The sequence below is a fragment of the Petaurus breviceps genome, unplaced genomic scaffold (genome assembly GCF_028583685.1).
Source record: "Petaurus breviceps papuanus isolate PSGF00001 unplaced genomic scaffold, PetGlider_PUasm1.0 174, whole genome shotgun sequence".
Lineage (NCBI taxonomy): Eukaryota > Metazoa > Chordata > Mammalia > Diprotodontia > Petauridae > Petaurus > Petaurus breviceps.
In genome coordinates, this window is record NW_027185761.1 from 16702495 (window position 1) to 16720035 (window position 17541).

Sequence of the window (17541 nt, forward strand, 5' to 3'; positions counted from 1 at the left end):
TCCTTCTTTGATGCAGAATGTGCCTTCACACATTTGTCAAGTCAAGTCAACAATCATTGATGAAACACCTACTATGTGCTGGGACTCTGATAAGTGCTGGGAATGCAAAGAAAGGCAAAAACCAAACAGTCCCTACTCTGGAGGGGCTCACAGTCCAGTGGGGAACAACATGCAAACAGGAGAGGTGGAGGGGGCTCTTCAGAGAGAGCACTGAGATTAAGGAGGCCTAGGAAGGGGAACTTTATCTGAGGCCTGAAGGAAGCAGGGGAGCAGGGGAGCAGAGAGGAGATGGAGAACATTCCAGGCATAGACAGTGAAAATGTTTGGAGCAGGCAGACAGAGTGTTTTGTGAAAGGAATGGCAAAGTCAAGGTCACTGGTGTTCAGGGTACGTGGAGGGGAGTAAAGAGTGGAAAGAATGGAGAGGTAGGAAGAGAGCCGTTTGTGAAGGGCTTTAGAAGCCGCACAGAAGGTTTTCTATTTGATCTGGGAGGTAATGGGGGAACTCTTGGAGTTTATTGAATGGGGATGGGAGGATGGGGATGTCGGGGTGACCTGGGCAGGACGGTGCTTTAGGAGGATCAGTTTGACAATTAAATGAACAGAGGACTGGAGTAGGGAGAGACCTTTGTTGACAGTTTTCTGACTTGCTGTGACCAAAAACATTGCCACTTGGGGGCCCACACTCAGCCAGGCTGGTCTTTGTACATCAAAACATATGTGTGCACACACACATGAACACACACATGCACACAAAGAGTCTATCCACAACCCTGTTGTGCTGGAAGCCTTTGGAGCTTGCTAGGATGTGTCAGAGCTTGCAGCCCAGTGGCAAAGCCTTCAGAAACTAAGGGTCATCTCCATAGAGCACAGGAAGGGCTCCACTGTCAGGCTGTGTGTTCTGGGGAGGATGGAGGTTGCTTCTTATTCATTTCTATACCCTGTAGTGCCTAACATGGAGGCCTTACTGATCACAGATGATTCATAGGAGTAAGTTGATGCCCAGTAAGTGTGTCCAGTGTACTCCGATGAGCATTTGTTAAGTGATTATGAGCAAACCACTGTGCTAGATGCAAAGAGAACAACAACCAAAAGTCCTTGCCCACAGGGCGCTTTCATTCTACTAGAGGGAAACAAAATGAATCCTGTATATGATTTCATATATACACATATACATATGTGCTTTTGTTTAATATGTATGTTCATACATGAGCATTTGAAGGGGGAGAGACAGAGACAGAGAAAGACACAGAGACAAGAGACAGAGAGCGCTGGTCACCAGTGGGAATCAGGAGAGGTGATTGTTCTTGGGATGAGTCTTGAAGGAATCCCAAGGGTATAAAAGTTAGAGGCAGAGGAGTACCTTCTAGTTTAGTCCTAGCTAGCATTTATAGAGCACCTTGAGATTTTTACTGTAAAGTCACTTCATCCTTGCAACGACCCTAGGAGGTAGGTGCTATTATTATACCCATTTTGTAGGTGAGGAAACTGAGGCTGAAAGAAGCAACTTGCCCAGGGTCACACAGCTAGTAAGTGTCTGAGGCTTGATTTGGACTCAGGTCCAGTGCACCATCCAGCCGCCCCTTGGTGGACAGCCTGGCCAGTCTAGCTCCCAGTTCAGATTGCTTGTGCCTGGTAGCTAAGGGAGAAGTTTCAGGGTCAATAGTCTGATGAGATGCTTTCTGCCACACCTAGACCAAAGGGAACCCTTCACCCTCCCCTAAAAAACCCTTTATGGAGTCTCTGCTTCTTTTTGCTAACTGGGCTCAACCCCTGCTTTCTAGAGCCTGCTCAGTGGAGGAATCTTAGAATATGAGCTTAGATTGATAAAGCCAAAGAACATTAGAATTGACAGGGACCTTGCAGAGATCATCCAGGCTAACCTTCACATGCTCCAGGTGATGGAAGGGAAGACCAAACAGGAGAAGTGACTTGCCCAGGGTCCCACGGCAAGTTAGTACCCAAGCTGGAACTAGAACCTAGGTCTTCTTATTTCCAGTCCAGAATGCTTTCCACAACATCACCTTGTCCTGATGCTTGGACAGACACCTGTATAATGACATGTAGCTGCCCACTTTGTAACTCTCCTGTGATGGGGGCAGGGGGTATCAATATAGTTGATATTTCATATGGTGTAGGCAGCAACCTGGAGAGTCCTGAAAGGTTGTAGTGAGGGACAAGAGAGAGGAAGAGAAGAGAGAAGGTATGGAGATTAAAGGAAAGAGAGAGAGGAGAAAAGAGGAGAGGAGAGACAGAGACAGAAAGATTGAAAGAAATAGGTTATCCAGCCTCAGACACTTAACATTTAACTAGCTGTGTGACCTTGGGCAAGTCACTTAACCCCAATTGCCCTCCAAAATGCAAAAAAATAAACAAACAAAAAATATTACCAAAAAATAAAATAAAATAAAAAAGGGATGGTTAGGTAGCACAGTGAATGGGGCACCGGCCCTAGAGTCAGGAGGACCTGAGTTCAAATCCAGCCTCAGACATTTGATACACTTACTAGCCATGTGACTTTGGGTAAGTCACTTAACCCCAATTGCCCTACAAAAAAACCAAAAGAGGTTAGAGAAAGGAAGAAAAGAGAGGTAGAAAATAAAATGAGAAAGAAAGAGAGAAAAGGGAACATGATAAGAAAGGAAGCTAGAATAAATGTTGGGTGAAGATTAGAAATGTCCTTGATTGGGATGCCAGGGGGAAGGGAGGAGATGTGTCTTTATTAAGCACTTAATTATTTGCCTGGTGCTGTGTGCTAAGCACTTTCCAAATATTATCTCAGGGTCGAGAAGATAAAAAATTTGGACTCAGCTGCTGGTTTTCCACTAAATACAAGTTGCCTGCAAAGCATGGAAATGAAACTTAGCCCAGCTGCACCTGGCCAAGGAAACCCTCTCACCCTGACCTCTTTCCTCCTGCAGGTCGATTCCTACAACTCAGACCCCCTGATCTGCCACACAGGATTAAAGGTTTGCTTCGGCATTCAGCTGCTGAACGCTGTGTCTCGGGTGGAGAGGGCCCTCCCCAGGCTGACCCTGCCAATTCTGCTGCTTCAAGGATCCGCTGACAAACTATGTGACAGCAAGGGGGCCTATGTACTCATGGAAGCTGCCAAAAGCCAGGATAAGACTCTGAAGGTAAACCTCCTCTGGGCGTCTGCACTGTGCTGGCTCTAGAACCAGCCAGGTTCTAGATCACACACCACGTGTGATCGCCAGGTCATAGAGTTAAATATGGAACAGATCTAAGAGGTCACCGAGTCTATTCTTGGTCATGTTGTAGAGAAGGAAACTGAGGCTCAGAGGGGTCATAGAGGTCCATAGATGCCAAGACTTGAACCTGGGTCCTGTGACTCTCACCACATTACCCCACACGGCCCCCTGTATCAGGCCTGAGAGGATGTACAGCCCAGTCACCTCTGAGCTGTAGCAAAAACAATCTGAAATACAGGTACCATTGGCTCTAGCTCATTTTGACAGACATGGTCCAGGGGTGTGTGTGTGTGTGTGTGCTCGCGCATTCCTAATGCCTCTGTTGGAGCTGTTGACATACAAGACACTCCAAGAGCCTTAGTCTTTCTTTGTTCCTCTTTCTCTGCTCCTCTTTCTCTCTTCCTCTTTCTCTCTTCTCTCTGTCTGTCTCTCTGTTTCTCTTCCTTTCATCTCCACACCTCTTTTCTCCCCCACCCCCACTAGTGTGGCTTTCATCTTTAACAGTTTACAAGCGCACTGAAACTTTAGGAACAGTCCGTGTTTTAGGTGAGAGAGCAGGCTTGGTTTAGGAGAGTGCGTGCGGTGTGTGGAAGGACCTGAATTGGTTCTGATTGAGCAGAGTACTCTGAGTTTGTGGCGAGAAGGCTGGAAGAAGCCATTGCTACATCCTAGAATCTCCACATTGGCTTTCGGGTCATTCTGTGTGAGTGAGAAGTATTGGCCCATGCTCTTCCGTGAGTGACTGAAATGCAAAATGGCCATGGGTGTCCAGCCCCTACAAAGAGGGTGGTGCCAGGGTCCACGAGAGGGCCCCAGAGCCAGTCCCTTTGATGATGCTGGTCTCCTTCTCTCTCTCCCCACTGGGCAGTTGTGCACTCCTGACATCCATAACGTTATACTCTCCTCAAGCTACAAATGTCATTAAGATACTATGAGACGGGCCTGTGGGAACTGTGATGAGCTTGTTACTTACCCTGTGAAGGGAAAACTGAGACGACTCCGGGGACCCAGAGAGGCCGAGCAGAAGAGCCATAGTCGGTGGGGGGCAGGCGTAGTGTCCTAGGCATAGACTGGGAGGGGATCAGACAGAAGGGAATCTGGATCAGAAGCAAAAGCCTTGATGAGCTTTGCACACAGCAAGGACAGCCCCAAAGGAAAGGACACTGTAAGAGTGGCTATGGAATAACAGCCTGCTTCTTTACAGCCCTGTAAGATATGCAGAGCATCTTTCCTCACAACAACCTTGTGCAGGAAATAGTACCATATATTTATGGGGTGTGTGTACACATGTGTGGTGTGTGTATAGATAGGGAAACTACAATTCTTCCATGTACATATATGTGTACACATGTGTCTATATACAGGCACACATGTATGACATGTGTGCATTAGGTTGTGTGTATTGTGGTGTGCGTTGTGCACATGTGTTGTGTATATGCACGTGTGTGTATAGATACGAAATATTATACAGACTATCACCCATATAGAAACATATATGTATGTGTGCGTACATATATACTGTTTCTATGTAATGGCCGTTTTGTAGATGATGGAGCAGTCTCAGGTTGGTAAGATGGTCGCGTGATCTCTTCTGGGTCACCCAGCTTCCAAGCTGGGGTGTTGTGACACCCAGCCCGGTGTCATTTGCCCTATGCCACACTGCCACCCCCTAAATGGTGTTGATCACCACCAGTAAGCCTTTACTGAGTGTCCGCTGATCTTTGTAGACAGCTTTGAATCCAAATTTCACAGACATCTCTGAGGAGCGTACTGTGTCTGCAGTGGGGCAGTCACGTTAGTGACCCTGAGGCTTAGGTCCATGCTGTAAGCTCTCCCTTTCGTTTCAGGCACCCCTGTGTGTGTCTCCTCTTTGTTCTACCCTTGGTGGCTCTGACCATCTTTTTCTCTTGGTTGCAGATCTACGAAGGTGCCTACCATGTCCTGCACAAAGAACTTCCTGAAGTGACGAGCTCTGTCTTCCACGAAATAAAGATGTGGTTCTCTCAAAGGATAGCTTCAGGAGGAGCCACTTCCAATCCCTAAGCACATCAGCCTGGTTACCATGTCATGGTCTGTGGGAAATAGGCAGAGAAAGGGGTGGAAGCTGGCTTCTTGGCTTCGTCTTACCAAAATCTCAAATTGGAGGGATTCCTAGCACAATTTGCTTAAAAAAAAAAATATGTAGACATTCCTATTATGGGATGACCCCCCTGTCAGCTGTTTGAACATTTCCCTTAAGGGGAGGGGGGTGGGAGGGAGAAACCCTTTATGGAAAAAGGGTACCAGGTAGGGAAAAAGCTACAGGCAAATCTCAAGATATGGTCTATATGCCAATGATTCTAGGAAGGAGCCCCTGTACACCAACTCTCCCAGCTCCCATGTGGTTTCTCTTGGAAGCCTGGTATTACATTACGGGGGGGGCCTGTCTCTCTACCTATGCTGCAATAATATTTGCAGGGGGTTTATCACTGACACTTGTTTCTCCTCCTAATGTGATCTGTATCAGAAGGACTCCTGCCCTGTTCCCCCACTTCCCACCTCCCATTTGATGTTCAGATAGACAGAAAATGAGTCCTATGAACAGAGGAGCCAGGGAGGAGATCTGTCTAGTCATGGGATCAGTGTAAGCCATTCCGTGAGCTAGTTCATGGCTAGTTCAGCTAGCTGGGATTGTAGCGCCTCCAGGGTAAGGCTGTTATCCCACAGAAAAAAATGAACGTGGGGGCACATTAAGCTCCTTCTCAATCTAATCAGGTTTTCAGGGGAAAATCAGAATGAAATATTCCAAAGGAGCATAAAAAATAAGAGTAGACAAACCAACATAACAGGAGACAATTCTCTATTTTCCCCAGATAGACCCTTCCCCTTTCAAAGGACAGAAACCCTGGAGTTAACAGACAGATCTTCTATATACCTTCAAAGAGTCTGACTCAACTTGTTTAACCATTGACACTATGAAAGAAAAAGCCGTATTTAATAGAAAATGTTTAATATATGATTCATATTATAAGAAATATAGTATTTTGGTGATTGGGAGAAGACTAATTATCAGAGACCAAGGAGGGTTTGAGAAAACCTTGCTAAAAAAGTCCATGGTGGATATAGGTGAACCCATCAAGACCCAAGACAGTTGTCCAGCATAGCTCTTCATGTCTCTGTCTTCTTCAAAGGGTGCCATTAGGATCACTTATATCTTTTAACATGGCCCTAGCTATCTGTCTTGGCCCTCAGCTTTGCCCAACAGCCTTGGGGGAAGATGGAGAGTGAACTCTGCTGATGGGGCACATTGCTTTTTGGACGATGTTCATCACTCTGAAGAACAGAACCCAAGGCGTCTTTCCAGGGTTCCTCCCCCCCACCCCTATTCCCCAGACTGACTCTCTGGAATGTCCACAGCCATCTGCCAGCTAAGGGCCAACTCTCTCTTGGAGTAAGAACCGGTAGGACTTGTGAAATATAAGCATTGGAAATGGGATGGTTGGAGCAAAGATTTAGTGATACCAAGAACACTAAAGCAAGTCTGAACTGCCCAGAAGCTGCTTGGGGAGAGAGAATGAGAGAGAACGGGAGCTTCCAAGGTGATGCTGGCGTGTGTGATGAGCAGACCCTGGAGACAGTCTTCCTTCCTTCATGGACTCTGCATGGAGGGCACTTCTTACACCAGGGTTTCCCATCAAGTCCGTGGTGTGCAGGGCACCGATTGGCTTTGCCAGATTTAGTCCCACTCATCCCCAGGCCCTGAATGATGTGGGAGCATAGAAGACAAGCTGGCTCAGCAGTTTTGCTCCCTCAATTCCATTTGGTGCCTTCAGAATCAAGTGTGGGTGGCCGAACATTTCCCGGAGAAGTCACTAGTACTGAGGACACAGCTACCTCTGGTGGAAGGATCTGGGTGCTCCAAAATTGCCGGCACATTCTTTCTCCCCAGCCTTTTCTGGTTCATTGGGAATGGACCTTGGAGAAGAGATGGGGGAGTCATTTGCCTCATTTCCCAAGTCCTCCCAGCACAGCCCAGGAGAATTTAATAGCCCTAAAAATACAGTTGTGGGAAAGCCAGAATCAGGTTGGAGTTTGCATAATTAACAAGCAGAATTCAGGGAAGAGTCACTTCCTTAAGCCAATAAGGGAAACTTGTGTTGTCTCTCTCAGGCCCCTGACAGCAGAGTAAAAGGAGGCAGAAGGGGGATGCCTCCGGCCCTGATTCCATCCAGCGGCCTGCTTCTTCTCAGGTGTTGTTTCCATCTGCCTCCCTTTTCCTCTTTTCTCTTCTCTTCCCCTCAGTGAATGCCAGCAATAAATAGGGGTCGTGTGGCTAGGATTCTGCAGTACTGTCTTTTTTTTTAAAACTCTGCATGGTTCATCAGATACACAGCTGTTGTCAAGCTCTGAAAGGGACAATTCAAGGAGCAAACCCCCGCCACAAGGGTCCCTCCCGCCCATCAGTCTGCAGGACTCATTTCTGTTTCCACAATTGTAGATGCCAGCCTCACCCACTGAAATGCCAACACCAGTTTCACAACAGAGAGGGGGAAATTACGTCTTTCTGCCACCCTGCTGAGAAGTGAGATTTTGGCCGAATGCCTTCTTCTCTCCTTTTCCAGGCCTCAAACTCAGCTGTAGATCTGAAGGTGAGGCAGAGCCTTGGAAAAGATGTTTACTGAAACACACCTGCCACGTCTCCCAGGAGCTCAAAAGGTGCTTCTTGCCCCCATCCCAGCTCGGCTCATGCCCGCTTTTGTGGGGCACTAGTTTAAATGACTAGGTTAACAGTAACTGGCAGTAAAAACTACTCCTGGTACAGCCTCACCCATGCCTACCACTTCCAGGACCCACTTTGGCCAGGAGAGCCTTGGCTCAGGGAAGAGTTGAGACGAGCCACTTCAGAGAGATGGAAACCTCTTCCCCCAGCTCCCACAAGACATGGCTACCTTGGTCACCTAGCTCGAGGGCCACCGCTACAGGCTGGCAGGAGTGTCTTACTCCTGAGCTCGGTTCCAATGAGATCCAGAGAATAACAGATGATCCCTGGTGAGACCATGAGCAAATAGAAATTTCATATCCACCTTAGCCAGGGCATTACCAAAGGCAGGAGACAGACAGGCACTTGTGGGTTCACTGGTAATAGACTCCATAGTCCATTTGGTTTCAGATGTCTAGATTATGTGATTCCCTCTCCTTTAAAATTGCCTGGGGAGGGAAAAATAAAACAGAGATTGAGTTCTGGGCAAAAGATTAACCCACATATGCTTAGCAGGACCAAAGAATCCATCAAAAGAGCACCATTTTTTAGTTGAAGAAAAAAGCAAAAATCTTGAGTAGGGCCCTTAGCCTTCTAAGCAGTGAATGCTAGTCTTTAGGATGGGAGAATTGATCACACTTATCACCCTCCCTCTTCCCCTAACAGTTCCGCAAAAAAGCACCCACTCCCCCACCATCCAGCCCTCCTAAGTCAAGGCCCAGTGAGTACTGGGAGGCAGGACCTAGTCTTCCACTGGGCACTTTGAGGCACAGAGACCTTAGCTATGTACTAAGAAGGTTTCTGAAGCAAGGTGTGAAGAGGGAAACTGACTTTTAAAGAAACTGACCCAGGTGCTAGGGCTATTTCATCCAACTGCCGGTGGAGGGACAGTCCCCCTCAGACTGAGATCAGTCTGTTATGGGACAGAAAGAAGCAAAGGTTCCCAAATTTGTAAGGAGCAAATTACAGAAGTCTGAGTAAACTGAGGCAGCCAGCCACACCTTGCACCTGAAGGTGAGGTGGAAATAGAGGCAGAGAGAGAGAGAGAGAACGCTCTTTGGCTAGTATAACTGGGTCTTCAGGATACCAGGGACTGACAAACCAGAATAGAGACCTTTCTGTGAAGAAATTGTTTCCACCTATTAGAATGTGAGCTCCTTGAGGGCAGGGACTGTCTCTCTCTTCTAGTTGTATCCTCAGCACCTAGCACAATGGCTGGCACCAAATAAAAGCTTGTTGGTTGAGTGTTGGTACCCCATCATCCAGTCCCTTTAATCTTAAGGGGTCTTGAACTGTGAGCGCGTGATGCCCAGCACCTTAAGCATGGTAGGAGCTTAATAAATACTTGATTGAATTGCACTGGATAGGAATGGATTAGATTGGACTGGATGTGCATTCAAAGCTTTTGTATAGGAATGGAAATCAGTTGTTGCTGGTGAAGGTCCCATGTCCCCTGGGAATCTCACCCTTTCACCAAGCCCCTCGTCCCCAGTGGTGATGGGGAGGCGGCAGGTGGTACGCTCAGGTCTTGATTCCAAACCATGTGGACTTCCACCCATCAGTGGCACTGCCTTCCTTGTGCACTATTTGATGGAACTGGGTTTTCCTTTAAAAGAATACAGCCCAATAGCAATGGAGCGATAGTAGTCTGTGCCTGCTTCCCTTCTCCTTCCTGCCTCCATCACTCTAGCATCCAAAGGCCCTACATAACAAAAGGCCAGAAGCATCTTCTGTTCAATGCTATTTTCCTATCCTGTCTCCAGCCCTGCACTTTAACCTATTGCTAACATAAACCTATCAAGACCCCCAGGCAATTCCTAGCCCATTCCTCTTACCATGTTCCATTGCAATTCAGTGACATATACTCATATAGACTTTTAGTGGGGCAAATGTGTACAAGTTTAGAACTATTACAAGAACACAGTGTATGATTACTGCTAATCAATAATAAAAGCATATGTTTTCTGAATGGCGTTGGATCTGTGTGTGTCTGTGTCTCTGTGTGTCTTTCTTCAGCAGAACTTCATTTCTCCCCGAGACTGGAAAATTACAGTTTTCTTTGCCGACATGGAGACAGGAGTTTCAGCTGTTGCCCCGCGCCCATCACAGTGCCTTCATTTGCTAATCCTCAAACTGAGGTTAGGGGTTTGGTGAGAGCTGTTTGAGGAGTGGGTACAGCTCAGCTCAGTATGAGAGGTGTCCCTCTCTGCCCATCACCACTGCCAGTCCCCTCCTCAGAAAGGACAACCAAACAACTGTGAGCTCAAAGGACAGCGGGGGTGCTAAGACAGAACTGGTGCAGGAAAGTGCGAAGGATGCTGGAGTTGGTGTCGGGACCTGAGTTCAAGCCACTTCCTCTCTGATCCTCAGTGTCCTTATCTATGTGATGAAAGCGTTGGACTAGATGGTTTCTGAATGCCTTCCCAGTCCTGGAATTTATGCTCCTATGATCTTCACGATGTTTGCTGAATGTAGTTTTCCCCTCTTCCTTTCCCACTTCCCTTCTTCTCCTCTTTCCCTTCCCATTCTTTCTCTCTTTTTTTACTCTTTCTCCCATAACCCACCATCACATGAAACTTTAAAAGGAGCTTTTAATTTGTTAATTTATTGCCTTGGCAGCCATGCATGTTCCCTGTTTTTAATGGAAAAGACCAATGAGCCGAACGTTTGGTTTCTCCCAAAACCAACAGATTTATATGTGTTTCTTTCCCTCTCTTGCCTAAGGCCATTAGCTCAGGTTTATGTAAGCACTTTATAGCTTCCTTGTGCAGAGAATCCAAATCTCAGAAGCAAATAGCCCGATCTTACACCTCTGGAGTCCTGCTTTCAATCTGGGGACCCTTTCTCTCTCCACTGAACCAGGAGAATAAGGGGAGGAGGGGGAAGGGAATGGGAAAAGGCAGCTTAGTCAGGAAATGGGTTGAAAACAAAATTTAACTCAGATGTTCCTTCTTCATGGAATGCATCTGGCTAGATCACATTTTGCAGTTGACTATAGGAGATCCCTGGCCAGAATCCTAAAGACCAGACTCCTTTGTCTGACATTCAAGGTCTTCCACAGACTGGACCAAACTGGTGCTTTCCAACTCCAAAATTGTGTGATTACTATAAATGACTGACAGATAAAAACCATCACACTTAATAGACCTAGCTTCTCTGTAGGCTGTGGCCTTCATAGGGCTTGCCTGAATTAAGCATCAGTCACAGCATCAGAGAGCGTTAGAGCTGGAAAGGAAATTGGGGTCATCTTGTCCAATTCCTATGTTTTACAGATGAGGAAACCGAGGCTTAAAAAGAGGAAATGAGCCATTTAATTTTTGAGGAAAAGAAACCCAGAAAGGGTAAGTGACTGACCAATGTTAAACTCCAAGCAAATGGCAAAAAGAAAGGCCACTTGTAGACTCTGTCATCATTTGAAAAGAAAAGCAATCCACGTATCTTTTTGTGTTGATAATTATCATGGTAATTATGTATAGCTATAGAGGGGCAGCTTATTGGCTCAGTGGATAGAGCACTGGGCTTGGAATCAGGAGGACTTGTCTTCATGAGTTCAAATCTGGCCCCAGACACTTACAAGCTGTGTGACCCTGGGCAAGTCACTTAACCCCGGTTGCTTCAATTTCCTCATCTGTAAAATGAACTGGAGAGGGAAATGGCAAAGCACTCCAATATCTTTGCCAAGAAAACCCTAAATGGGGTCACAAAGAGTCATGTACAATTGAACAAAAACAACAAAATAGACCTAGAAACATGGTTACATTGGAGCTAGACAAAACCTTAGAGGTTTCTCCCTTTTTCATAAATGGGGGAACTGAGTCATAGAGCATCAAAGTGACTTGCCCAAGGTCACACAGCAAATTAGTAACAAAGCTAAGGCAGAAGCAGGACTCCTGATGCTTCGGCTTCTAGGGCTGCACTAGAAAAGCATGATGAGAACCAGAGACTGGTGAAGGAAGTGTCTGAGGCCTGAGATAAAGAAAACTCTGACACTAAGGAATACTTTGTGTGATTTTAGGCAAGTCCTTTCATTCCTCTGGGGCCTAGTTTCCTCATCTGGAAAAGGAGAGGGTTGGTGTCTTACAGCTCTAAAGCCTGTCCTTCTGACATCCAGTGAGGATTTTACTTTGAACTGAAAACCGTTACGGATTCAGTCAAGGAATATTTATTAGGCACCATTAATGCCTTATGGATACTCTGGGGGAAAGAAAGTGTATGCTCAGCCTCCCACTGAGCCAGACACACACCCCCCAAACCAGAAAAGTCAGGCTCAAAGCCCCCGTGATGACTGTCTTTACTGCTTCCAATGTTTCACAGAAGGGGTTGGGGAAGGAGGGCCAGAGGGAGACAATCATTCAAAGGGACAGGCGTCCATAGGGAAGAGCAGAAGGCAGGGGAAAATTAAGGATAATTGTCACTTCTTCATATGGTTTAGGATGGTGACCCACCAGAGAGGGACCATGTAATTATATCATTTTCCCCACTGTGTAATTTCATCCTCTTCCAGTTCCAAAAAGGAAACAGACAGTAGTTTTTTCCTCTTTAAGTAATGTTCCAGTTTTTCCAGAAAGATAAAGAAAGCAACTATTCTAATCCAAATTCTACCACAAATCACTTTTCTTCTCGGGGTCTCAGTTTCCCCAGCTGTATGCTGAATTAGTTCCTAAGATCACATGATCATAGAGCGAGGGTTGGAGGGGGCTTCACAGGCCATCTAAGCCAACCTCCTTGTCTTTACTTAGAGGTGAGAAAAGTAAGTCTCAGAGAGTAAGCGTCAGGTGGAGGACTAGAACCCAGATCTTTGGACTCTAGGCTCAATGGATGATATGACTTCTGAGGGCCCATCTAGACAGGGAATCCTGTGGTTCTGTGATCCTAAGGAGAGTTGGGCCCCTGGACATCTGGAGACAACAAGCCTGGGAGGTGTCAGAATTACAGACTTTATCATTTAAGCCTAATTACTTCCCAGAGCTAAGTGGAGATGTGAAAGCCCTGAGGGGGAAATCAGAAAGAAAACCCTCTTCATCATTTTTCTCCAAGTACTTCTCCACTAATACCTGGAAAAATCCTGATCATTAAAATATTTAGAGTGATAAAAAGGTGTGGAAGGTGTATGTTGATTTCCAGATGACTAATAGTGAAGAATGCTTCCCATCCCCTGACAGAGGAAATGAACTAAGCAGGCAGAAGGAGACACACATTATTGGACATGACCAATAAGGGAATCTGTTTTGCTTGACAATGCATAGAGTTGTCAAGGGCTTTTTCTTTTCTTTTCTTTTTTCGGAGGGTAGTAGAGAGTCAGAGGGAGTTGGGGGAGAAAATAAATGTTAATTTTTTGGATTTTTTTGTTCTTGCTTTTTGGAGGGGGAAGGCAGGGCAATTGGGATTAAGTGACTTGCCCAAGGTCACAAGGCTAGTTTTTTGTGTTGTGTCCAAGGGGGGGATTTGAACTCAGGTCCTCCTAACTCCAGGGCCAGTGCTCTATTCACTGAGTCACCTAGCTGCCCCCTTAAAATTTATTTTTTAAAAATTAACATTTGGGGGTGGCTAGATGGTGCAGTGAATAGAGCACCGGCCCTGGAATCAGGAGGACCTAAGTTCAAATCTTGCCTCAGACGCTTGACACACTTATTAGCCATGTGACTTTGGGCAAGTCACTTAACCCCAATTGCCCTTCAAAAAGCAAAAAAAAAAAGTTTTTTAAAAAAATGTATGTCTCTGGCCAGTCTATAATCCCCAAATGAGTTTGAAAGACTATGCACTAAAAAGATTTTGACAGTTTTTTCAGACCTGGGGCTTCCCCCTCTCACCTCCCCCCTGTACATTTTCTGAGACTTTCTCTTATTGAATTGTCTACAATATCGGAGCATCCCAGTTGTGGGGTGCTGAAGACAAGCAGAACCATGGAGTCATAGATTCAGAATTGAAAGGAACCCTGGAAATCACCTAGTCCAACCCCTTTATTTTGTGAGTGAGAAAAACCAGGACCCAAAGAGACTAAGTCTCTTAAGCATCCCTTACAGCTCTACTATTGGCCAAGGACTTATCCAAGTTCCCCGAAGAGAAAAAGAAGAGCTGGGATTTGAACCCACATTTTCTGACTCAAAATCCAGGACTCTTTCTACTAGGGGGATGTTACAAGAGTACATGTGGGTGGCAATGAGAACTGCCCAGGGCTGTTGGCCATGGGGATAGAGGAAGAGATAGATGGACAGACGGATGGACGGACGGACAGACAGACAGACACAGACAGACAGACAGACAGATGATAGATGGAGGGATAGATGGATGGATAGAATCATGAATGGGTGGTGGGGGAGGGAGAGATAGAGAGATGATAGACAATGTAGGTAAGAAGTACAGGTGGATAGAGTATTTATTAAGTGCTTGTTCTGTGCTAAATTCTTTGTTAAGTGCTGAATATACAAATAAAAGCAAACAAGATGGTCTCTACTCTCAGAGAGCTTACTTTCAAACAGGAGAAGCTGGAAAGTAGGGGGTTGGAGGTGGAGAGTATACTCATTCAGAGAGTAAGGCTGAGTTTAGAGATTTGCAGTGAAGGGCAGCTAGGTGGAGCAGTGAATAGAGTACTGGGCCTCTACTTTGTGAGTTCAAATCTGGCCTCAGACACTAGCTGTGTGACCCTGGGTAAGTCATTTAACCCTATTTGCCTCAGTTTCCCCATCTGTAAAATGAGCTGGAGGAGGAAATGACAAATCATTCCAGTATCTTTGCCAAGAAAACCTCAAAAGGGGTTACAGAGTCAGACAGGACTGAACAACAATAACTAGGAGTGAAATCAGTCTGGCCCTCAGGAAATGAATGGGGTTCTGAGACAGGGACACATCCATCTAAAGAGAAGTCCCCAGGTGGAGGTGCTAAAGCAGCCACCTAATGTGAGATGTTGCTGATGTTAATAGCTGAGGGTACCTCTCATGGGGAGATATAGGATTTACTTCCAAATAGCCATTATCTTTTTTTTTCTATATCTTTTTTTCTTTTTTTGACTTTTTGGAGGGCAATTGGGGTTAAGTGACTTGCCCAAGGTCACACGGCTAGTAAGTGCGTCAAGTGTCTGTGGCTGAATTTGAACTCAGGTCCTTCTGACTCCAGGGCTGGTGCTCTATTTACTGTGCCACCTAGCCGCCCCCATTAACCTATATCTTTATAGGGTTTTTTTTTCTGAGCATATTGGGGCCTTGGAAAGAGTCAAGGGATAGGGACAGGACCTTCAATTGCATTGGTATCAGGAGCTCCCACATGAGTTAACTTTCTTTCCCAATGCAGATTAGTGCCTACTCTGAAATTTATAATCTTTAAGATTGTTTAGAAGAGAGATGCTGGCCACCCAGTGACCAGCACAGCCTGAACCAAATCAAAATATAATTGGGAAATACTTAACAAAAATTAAAATGTGATAAACATTAATATGTGATATCCTAAGCCACTCTGGGGCCCACAGAGATCCTTACATAAAGTGGCCCCCACTTCTGAGTTTGACACCACTGGTGTAGGCAAAGGGGAACAAAATGGGGGGTTCCATGTGTGATCAGAGCTCTGCCTAGGGAAGGTTACTTGGGCTGTGGTCTACAGATTTTTTTTTCTGAGAATGTTAGGGGGGGTTGAAGGTTGAAACATAGGAGAGATGCTAAGGGCCGGGACAGTTAGGAGATGATTACAATAGTCCAGGTGATGGATGAGCAGGACCTGGCCCAAAGGAAAGGGAGTGGAAACAGGAGGGCTCATTGGAGATACTGCAATGGTGTATACTAGAGGGCTGGAACTGATTGGATGTGGGAGGTGAACGAGACATTCACCACAGAGGATGGGGCCTTGAGACTGTAGGAAGACGTAGAACAGAATCTTTCCTATCAGCAGAAATAGAAGGGATACAAAAAATACACCTCCCTCTCTATTCCTTCTGCCCTCCCTCTCTTCCTTGCAGAGGCAGGGGACTATGGTTGTATATTACATAAAGTGGCAGACTTAATCACTCTCGATTACTTTTGCTGAAAGCTTTCCCCCCTCCCTTTTTGTTTCTTGCTAGCAGGGATGGCTTGCTGAGTAGGGGAAGGAGGAGGGATATATTCTGAAATAAAGGTGATTTTTTAAATTCTTAAAATGAAAAAAGCAGAAATTGGAGAGAACTAGAAAGTAGAGCTGGTTTGCAAGAAATGGTTGAGTTCAGTGTTGGACACATGGACTTTCAAACACTGGTGAGCCACCCACGTGAGGTCCCGCTGGCAGAGGGAAATCATAGGATTTGGGGGTAGAGGGGTCATCACCAAACCCCTCATTTTATAGATAAGGAAGCTGGGCTTCCACAAGGCTAAATGATTTGTCCATATAACTAGCAAGTTTCAGAGACAAGGTTTGAAGGCAGGTCTTGTGAATGTAGGGTTGAAGCTTGAGAGTTTAGAGCTGAAAATAGAGGAGGAGGCACCCACATAAAGACTGAAACCATGGGTGAGAATGATATTGCCAAAGGCAAAAGGAAGGGAAGCTAGAGATGGACAAGAGTTTTAGGGAGTGGGGCCTTGAGGGGACAAGGTTCACAACTGCCAGTAGTACAGGGAATTAGCCGAAGGTAAGTAAACCCATTAGAAGCTGCAGTGAAGGCCCAGCTGAGGCTGGCTAGCTGGAATTTTTAACGGAGACAATAAACACAGTTGTGTTTTTCTCTAGGAACGCAGCAGCCCAAGAAGAGAAAGCAGATGGCAGAATTGTCATGGCAGCCATGGTGGGGGGCGATTGGTTCTAAGATCCTGGTGGGAGAGAGCCCAGGAGCTCCTCCTCGCAGGGCATGGGAACAGGTGAAGTTAGAAGCAGGTGATAGAATGGAAAAGAAGATAGAGGAGGCAGGATAAAGGAGACCTGGAATCTATAAAATGGGAGAGGGCCAGGGTTAGGATCGGTGACTTTAAAGAAGTCCCTTGCAAGAGACTGAACAATTAACTCATCAAAACGCATACATGTTTCTCACTTGAACAAGAATTTCTTTCTTGCCCTCCCCACAGGAAGAGGTCACATGCCCACTAACCCCATGATGCTGGAGGGGATCTGACTGCTCAGGGCAGCTGGGCAAGTAAGCCGAGGAATTAGCCAAGGAAAACCCCTAAATACCAGTCAAGTGAAATCTTGAAATTCCAGGTAGGCAGAGGTGAGAAAAGACTTTAGCCTCGATGATTACAGTTACAGGAAGACACGGCGCCCTTGAGAGGCCCATCCATTCAGATTCTGACACATAAATAACCCAGGAAAGGGCTGTTGGCCTCCCGAAGCGGGCCAGAAGGCCAATGCAGCCGGTCTGAATAATGAGCCAAAGGGATTGTGCCCGCCCTCTCCAAGTTCCTCTTGGAGACAGAGCCAAAGGCCTTGCAGGAAAATAGCAATAACTTATATTTCTATTAGGCCTTTATGGTTCCCCAGGAGGAGCTCTCCTTATAAAGATTTAGTGAAGCAGGTAGGACAGGTATTGGCACTCTCCTTTCAAAGTGAAGTGATTTTGCCCAGGGCCACACAGTTAGGACGTTCTGGAGTCAGGACTTGAAGTCAGCCCTGACATGGATGCTCATGGGCTCCCTATATACTG

General features: G+C 46.1%; 1 protein-coding gene across 4 annotated transcripts in view; it reads left to right on the plus strand.

Moving 5' to 3' along the window:
* The window catches only part of MGLL (monoglyceride lipase), a 155731-nt gene extending 145813 nt beyond the window's left edge, over positions 1-9918 (plus strand). For all 4 annotated transcript variants that reach the window (XM_069083824.1, XM_069083823.1, XM_069083822.1 and 1 more), the window contains 2 exons: positions 2921-3136; positions 5129-9918. In XM_069083824.1, coding sequence (XP_068939925.1) covers positions 2921-3136; positions 5129-5254 — 342 coding nt within the window. In that variant the 3' untranslated portion in view covers positions 5255-9918. The remainder of the gene's footprint in view (positions 1-2920; positions 3137-5128) is intronic.
* The last annotated feature ends 7623 nt before the right edge of the window (positions 9919-17541 follow it).